An 8304-nucleotide genomic window follows, 5' to 3' on the forward strand; every position below is an offset into this window, starting at 1 on the left:
ATGTTTATGAAACATTGCCCTGTGCCTTAAAATTATGTTACCGGGGCCTCCCGGGTGGCGCAGTGGCGCACTGTGGCTCAGTGGCGCACTGCATCGCAGCGCTAGCTGTGCCACCAGAGACTCTGGGTTCGCGTCCAGGCTCTGTCGCAGCTGGCCGCGACCGGGAGTTCCGTGGGGCGACGCACAATTGGCCTAGCATCGTCCGGGTTAGGGAGGGTTTGGCCGGTAGGGATATCCTTGTCTCATCGCGCACCAGCGACTGGTTACTGTGGCGGGCCAGGAGCTGTGCGCGCTAACCAAGGTAGCCAGGTGCACGGTGTTTCCTCTGACACATTGGTGCGGCTGGCTTCCAGGTTGGATGCGCGCTGTGTTAAGAAGCAGTGCGGCTTGGTTGGGTTGTGTTTCGGAGGACGCATGGCTTTCGACCTTTGTCTCTCCCGAGCCCATACGGGAGTTGTAGTGATGATACAAGATAGTAATTACTAACAATTGGATACCACAAAATTGGGGAGAAAAGGGGGTAAAATTTTAATAAAAAATAAATTTTAAAAATGTGTTTGTTTTCTATTTTCTATTTTATCTCCCGTGTGAGGAGGGAGGACAATGGAAGTTCAAAGAAGTAACAAGTAAAGGTAGACCTATCAATTAGTTATAGGGTTTTTACTGATATCAATTTTGTTTATGAATTATGAAGTGATTAAAAGTAAAAAGTCTCTTTCCAAATCGGTAACAGAATTTCATAACAATCGTTAACGTAATTTCTGCAATTGAATTGGCTACAATGTGAACTCCTACCACAGTTGGGTCACCTGCTACTGTCCTCCCTTCCACTAGCATACTGTTATGTTCAGCTGATAACTGTTATCTTTCTCTTTCTGTGTCTGGTGGTCAAAGCATTAGTGTGAAAAGTCTGGACAACCCTTCGCTCTCTCTCTCCCACTATTTTCTTTCTTTTTCCAATTAATGTCACTTCTCTCGGCTCTTACTGACACCTACTCATGAGCCCCCTCTCTTTACATTTACTGTAACCAGCATCCTCACCCAGTGAGCACCGATTGACACTGGACGTCCATTGGTGTTGAAGTTCAAATTTGATCAGTCCACCCTGGCCTTGATTTCAATATCCACAGACGTCGGTTTTTGGTCCGGACTTGCCCTGATTTCAACATCCACAGACATCTGGACCGGCCTTCATTTGAACCAAACATAGATGTCCATGAATGGTTCAGATTTGGTCCGGCCGAAGTCTGAACCAATCATAGACATCTATGTTTACAAGTTTGTACAGCATAGTACAGTACAGTAAAGTACAGTAAATAAAAGTAGAGTATAGTGAATTACAGAACAGTACATTAAAGTACAGTACAGTAAAGACAAGTAGAGTATAGCTCAGTACAGTACAGTAAAGACAATTAGAGTATAGTTCAGTACAGTACAGTAAAGACAAGTAGAGTATAGTTCAGTACAGTAAAGACAAGTGGAGTATAGTTCAGTACAGTGCAGCACAGTCCTGTAATTTAGAGTAGAGTTAAGTACTGTAGACAGTAGATCACACTAGAGTTGAGTACACTATAATGTACTCTACTATACTTAACTATACTCTACTTTACTGTACTCTACTGAGCTTTACTGTGCTATTCTTTGAAGTCCAAACTTGTGAAAGATCGATGTCTATGATTGGTTAAGATTTGGTCAGGACCAACCAAATTTGGTCTTGTTTGGTGGCGGAGCTCATTAGAAAAATAGCCAGTGGGTAGAATAATACCCACATATGCAAATTAGGATATTGCATATTTCCACCTTTGTGTACCTATTTAGGATATATCACTATGAAGAGAATGACATTCATATCCATAATGATGCATTTCTGTGTGGTATTGATCAGGGACCCATGATGAAAATCCGTTACCACAATTCTGTTACCGGATGTAAACCCACTTCACTTACTGTAGTTCAGAAACCAAAATATATTTTTTTCAAACTCATGGTGTCATGTCATAGCTGACACCCTGTTCTTTCTGCAGACACCTTTGAATCTTAAAGGACAACTACACCCCAAAACTATATTTTGGTATTTGTTTCGTTAGTCCATTGTTGATATAGTCCCAAAATGTTTTGCATGTCAGCAATCAAGTATATATCTTGAAAATGTGATTGCTGACAAGCAAAATATTTTGGGACTATATCAACAATGGACTAATGAAACAAATACAAAAGTGTTGTTTTGGGGTGGAGTTTCCATTTAATAGGAGCAGAAAACATGGTCACATAAAAAAGCTGAGGGAGATTTTACTGAGATTATGTTAGCAAACATAGCATCTGCACAGTTCTTCTAGTAAATGTGTTTTTGTAACAATGTCAGTGTAAATTGTTAAAAATAGTCCTTGTGCATAGAGTTGTATGGTTTGTTAAACTTTGAAATCAATGTTTTTTGTTTGGCATACATTTAAAGTGTCTGCGCACAGTAACAGTGGAATTGCCCGGGTGCCATTCAGTCCTATAGAGGATGCAAATAATAGAATTCATCATGACATCAAACCTCATCAAACCATTTCCTTATTCATAGTTAAAACTTCCTCTGCCAACTCAGAAACAATAGCCTTTATATTAAAAAAACAAAGAAATGACATCTCCCTCTTGTCACGCAGATAGTGACAATGGCCCGTTTCACTAACTTAACACAGTTTTGTCTGTGCCCAGGGCCAGGCTGGCAACAGCAGAGCTGTGCCAGTGAAAATAATCAAACCAAGCGTGTTGTGATGCAGCAATACTGTCACTGCTCAAGTGCTACTGTCTGTGCCTTAGTATGGTTCACTAGTGCAGCTCCTTCACAATGTTGTGCACTTCAACCTGTGACATCTCTGGCTGGCAGGTTATAGATCAGGGATGGCCCTCTGATATATATATATTTTTTTTACTCAGTCAGGGTCTCAACTTACTGGTGTGAGTTAGAATAGTAGAATACACAAGGTTAAATTTCGAAATTTGGTAGTGCATCAGCAGTTTTTCTCTTGTTATGTCAGTCACTGATAGTTGGTCAATTAGCCCATGTCAGCTAAATATTTTTAGATCGGTAACTTAGTTTAGTGGCCAGCTATCTAAACTTGTTTTCATGGTTGAATTACTGGCTGGGGGGATGGATGTGAGTACACAGACCCGCGAGCAACTGGGACCCTTATGATGAGTTCAATTTTTTTGTGACCCCCATCAAACTTGCCCATCCCTGTATTAGATGAACAACACAAAAACTCATCAAAATCCTACCAGCTCTCTCTGACCTAGTCAAAGATTGAAATACATGTGTGCGCTGATGAGTGATGATGAAATATATGTATGCATTTATATCAATAAAGTGTCCATGTTGTACTTCTATTTTTGCAATAACACCCTCTACACTATCACAGACATTAGTCCATGAGTGAGTGGTTTGACTTCTTTCTTTTTTTTACTAGGGCTTAGCAGCAATGGACACGTAACAAGCTTCAAGGATGTTCTGCTTCGATCAGCATTTCACAAACATAACTAAAGGTAGTGTCTGTTTCAAACGGTATCTACCCAAATAAGAATACACCAATCAGCAGTTACATGGAGTCATCTGTCATATTCAAAATTGAGAAGATAGAAACAAAAATATAATATAACAACAAGAAAAACCATGACTTCAGTAACCCTGAGAAAATGACACCTCTGTCTGTGGTTGTTAGAAAACAACAAAATATGAACAGGAACTTCCACGGAGGTATGTTACTTTTGGTGCTAGCAAGCCGAGTAAAGGGCATTCCTAACTAGAATATTGTTCTTTTTAGAATTATACCAATACAAACAAAGTTAAAACCCCAAATAAGTGTCAGAACAAAATGAACATACATGATGAGATCTAAATCATTCTACGAGATTATGGTTATTTTCTGTCCTGCTGAATACAGATATCTGTATGCCTATTATATTTATACATCTTAATGTTCTGTAAACAATGGAGGAAAACCAACTAGGTGATAACTTTTGATACATTTTCACTCAACTATGTTTTGATAAGAATCTATGAAAGGCGTTACTGCTTGATAGTGACAACATCAACCAAAGAACCTTGCAGGTACCAATAAACTGCTCTATTACAGTGTACTGACGTCTACATACTCGCTGAAACGGTTCCCCATTCGCTTTGCTTTACCTTGAGGGCGTGTATCCACACACACACACAAACTGAAGTGACTCATGTAGTAGGCTATGTGACTTGGTATTTTCATGATATCTGAAATGTCTAGTAATAGATTAATTACACAATTTCTACAGTATATGGGCCGCAAGAACGTTTCACCTGGTTATCACACAAACGTTTAGTAGCATGGCTCTAAATCACTTTAGAGTCGAACCTCTTGATTTACAGATTGCTACTGTATGGACATAAGGCGCACACTCTGACGAAACGTATTAATATCTATCCAACATTCACTTTCTTTCAGTGATCCCGATACAGCCAACATGTGTGACTAATTCCAGGTAGCTTAACTTCGACCTTTCCTAAAGCTTCCTACATAACTTCCAAGTTTAATAGGCTTGGCCAACAAGCTAAATAATTAAAACTGCTGTGTGAAAACAGCCCTATTGTAAATAAGACGATATAATTGTCTAACTTACCAACGCCATATTTCTCTTGTTTTGTTGGAATCCAGCGGGACATTGTGGGGAAATGATAGATAAATAAATAAATAAATAAATAAGTGAACTGCTGGGCGGATAATACTTTTCTAGTCCTAAACACTACAGTTCCGCCATCATGACTTCAAAAGGGGGAGGGGCGAAATCTAGGACGCTATGCAATTGAATCCAGCAGCGGAGCGTTGTGGTATAGGGATGCGTAATTTGCGTAAAACGGTCATTCAATTACCAAATTGTGCCAATATGCCAACAATGTCAATAAGAACAATGTAACACAACCATACTTCAAAATAAGTGATAAGAGTAACCTACACTACACTGTCTAGTAGGCTAGTGTACAGTGGGCTACCTTTCACCATGAGTACATGGTGCAAAAGCAAACTGTATGGGCACATGACAGAAGATGTAATTGCCACAACTAGAAGTATAAAAACGTTTTGATTTGACGTGATTCAACCATTAACTGTTTTATGTTCCTCAGGGTCGGGAATGTGAGGAATCCACTCATTATCATACTGCACAGTCTTTAGTGGACACTGACAGAGGGTGTGGTATGTGTGTTTGTAACAGTAGCCTGCTCTATCATCATCAGGTTCACACTGTTTATATTTTAGAGGATGAGTCTGTGTGAGGTTACCATTCATGCATTATGTATGTTTGCATCAATGCATGCATTCATTATGATATTTTATTTATGACAATGGGCAGAGATGCCACACCCTCCCCCTCTCCACCCAATGAAGCCATCTGCAGCTGCTTAGTGGATCAGGCCTGTTATTCTACTTAGCCATTTGTCTTCACATCATGTGTTGCTGATAGCAATTAACAGAACAACCAAATGTTGCTGTCAATAACCATTAGCCATCCTTTTACTTTGCTGTTCCCCTTGACAACTTGATTTAGCTCTCACTATTTGGATTGTGATTTCTCTGTGTATTCTGTGCAATTGCTATTAGGTTTTAAGCATTAAACATTATTTGGGTTTTTCCAACCATCACAGATTATATCTTGATTTGATTCTGCAAAATGTTATATTCCCATGGAAACAGCAGGGTAACTGCAGATGGCATGAGTAGTCAACCCTTGGAATTATTGCTACAGTTTCTGGTACATATTTACATAGCACTTACAACTGCTATGCATGTTTGTGGCATGCACAATACAAAGGATTTGCAATTAAAATCACAATAGAGAAAAACTGAGTAGAACTAATCTTAAACAATTATTCGGTGTCGAGAGGAGGTTTAGCTACAATTATTGTATATTTTTTTTGCTTGGGAAATGAGTATGGACATTTTTTGCAGAATATACTGTTGTGCTGCATGATTTATGTGGCTGAATACAATTAAAAGAGAGAGAGTGCTTTAGACCTGCATGGATTAAAATAATACATCTAAATCTACAGAAATGTTCAGCTCTGTCACAAGCTCCATGTAAGAGGTTCTAGATGAGAGAGGTGAGGGAGCCATGGTGCTGTATCCCCTGTCAATGCCAGACAACTCCACTGGGGACAGAGTGACTGGACTAAGGGAGGGGAAGAGAAGTTTGTTGTTATAAATCTATTGCATATAAAAATGTCAACATGCAGTTACACAAATCAGCTAACGTACCTACACTGTAATTACACTGTACACCTTCCCTTATTGTAAAAGTGTGACCAATAGTTCTCTTTGTTTGACTTGTTCACTGTCTGTTTTGCTTTACTAAGCTGCCTCATCTAAGCGATTCAAATACTGGACCACTGAGGGTTTATGGACTTAAGTTCTTTTGAATAATTTGACACAGTTTTGTTGGATCTGAGCATTTTTGGTTGAGTGATTTGTGTATTCTTAAAAATGCACAGGAACATCCCAATGTGCATCACAAATACAGTGAGCCAACAGAAGGTCATGTTGGATTCAGGCAGATGTATTGGACTAGCAATGAATCAAAGCCCATTTCTAAATTCAGAGTAGGCCTTACTTTGCATAGTGTAAACAACTAGGCTAGGTCTGCAGATCTTTAGTAATATTCAGGTGTAAACTTTTGCCATGTAAAAAACTTCTACAAATATAATCACAAACAGAAGTGGAATCCTTTAATTTATTTATATAAAAAAGATCCTTTGACATTGTCACGCCCTGACCTTAGAGAGCCTTTTTATTTCTCTATTTGGTTAGGTCGGTGTGTGATTTGGGTGGGCATTCTAGTTTTTCTATTTCTTTGTTGGCCCGGTATGGTTCCCAATCAGAGGCAGCTGTCTATCGTTGTCTCTGATTGGGGATCATACTTAGGCAGCCCTTTTCCCACCTTAGATTGTGGGATCTTGTTTTTGCATAGTTGCTATCTAGCCCTGCAGAACTTCACGTTCGGTTTTGTATTTTGTTGTTTTGTCGAAGTTCAGTATTAGAAATCATGAACACTTTCCACGCTGCGCTTTGGTCTCATTTATCTAAAGATGGACGTAACAGACATACCAGAGACCATTCAAATGAAAAGCTGTGAATAAGGAAGACAATATTGCCATCATGTGACAGCAAGTGGATTTACAACTATTATGAAACGGATACCTCTTATTCCGATTTTATGATTGTGCTTGAGTCATGGTATTATGAGGTCATATTCATAATCACAATACGCTTATGAGAGACAGATTCCGCCTCAATAGGGCATTGTGTATAATTGTTTATGGAACATTCTACCAACTCAGGGGCAAGCTTATTGTAAGCATTATGTAAGCATGATATGTACTGGCATCTCAGGTTGAGTCGAAAAGGTGTAGGTCGATGAATCAGTTAAGCAGACGGGGATGTGTGTCCATTCCTCACTTAAGTCAGGCTCTGATTAGAAAAACTGCCTGTACCCTCCACTTCTCACCCACTGCTCTAGTTTAGATTGGATTGCATCACACGCCAGGCCTGCTTTTATTAAAAACTCCTTGAGAGAAAGCATGACTGTGAACAGACTCTTTTTCTGTCATCCCGAACAACAAGACAACCTTTATGGTTATCAGAGACAGGGGTAAACAGATTGAACGGTGAGTACTGTACCCTATCTATGGTGCTTTGGGGGTACAATGTTAACAGAAACAGGTGTACAAGTAGTTACTGCCAGGATTGTAGGGCTTAAAGAACAATCACTTTCATTGTCTTGTGGTCTCAAGTGAAAGACAGAGCTGGAAGAGAGTAAACAGCCTTATAGGAGCCCAGAGAGATGGGGTTGGGAGGATTATCTCTACTGGCTAGTCTATCATTCCTCTCTTCATTTCCGTCTGGTGGGGTCTTCGCCGCTCTGCCTCAGACTGGCTTACATGTGGTAAACCAACACTAACTTGACATTCATATTTTACTTATTGAATTTTACATGTTTATTTTGACATATGGGTCAAATAGAGATAAATAGTACTTAACTATTGGTGTTTTCATATTTAGTCTACCAAATGGATTTATGTGGATTTTGGTCATGTGTAACTACAGTATATACTGAGCATTCCAAACATTAGGAACACGGGAAACTGTTGAGCGTGAAAAACACACCAGCATTGCAGTTCTTGACACAAAACGGTGTGCTTGGGACCTACCACCATACCCCGTTCAAAGGCTCTTAAATCTTTTCTCTTGCCCATTCACCATCCGAATGGCACATATACACAATCCATGTTTCAAT

General features: G+C 39.5%; 1 protein-coding gene and 1 non-coding gene across 3 annotated transcripts in view; both read right to left on the reverse strand.

Moving 5' to 3' along the window:
* LOC118393165 (dedicator of cytokinesis protein 5-like) overlaps positions 1-4782 on the reverse strand; it is a 51106-nt gene extending 46324 nt beyond the window's left edge. For both annotated transcript variants that reach the window (XM_035785545.2, XM_035785544.2), the window contains exon 1: positions 4639-4782. In XM_035785545.2, the coding sequence (XP_035641438.1) occupies positions 4639-4681 (43 nt within the window). In that variant the 5' untranslated portion in view covers positions 4682-4782. The remainder of the gene's footprint in view (positions 1-4638) is intronic.
* Positions 4783-6065: 1283 nt separating this feature from the next.
* LOC118394332 (small nucleolar RNA SNORA49) lies at positions 6066-6198 on the reverse strand. Its single transcript, XR_004827750.1, has one exon. It is a non-coding gene; the product is annotated as a small nucleolar RNA SNORA49 (small nucleolar RNA).
* Positions 6199-8304: the final 2106 nt, after the last annotated feature.

The sequence above is a fragment of the Oncorhynchus keta genome, chromosome 14 (genome assembly GCF_023373465.1).
Source record: "Oncorhynchus keta strain PuntledgeMale-10-30-2019 chromosome 14, Oket_V2, whole genome shotgun sequence".
Lineage (NCBI taxonomy): Eukaryota > Metazoa > Chordata > Actinopteri > Salmoniformes > Salmonidae > Oncorhynchus > Oncorhynchus keta.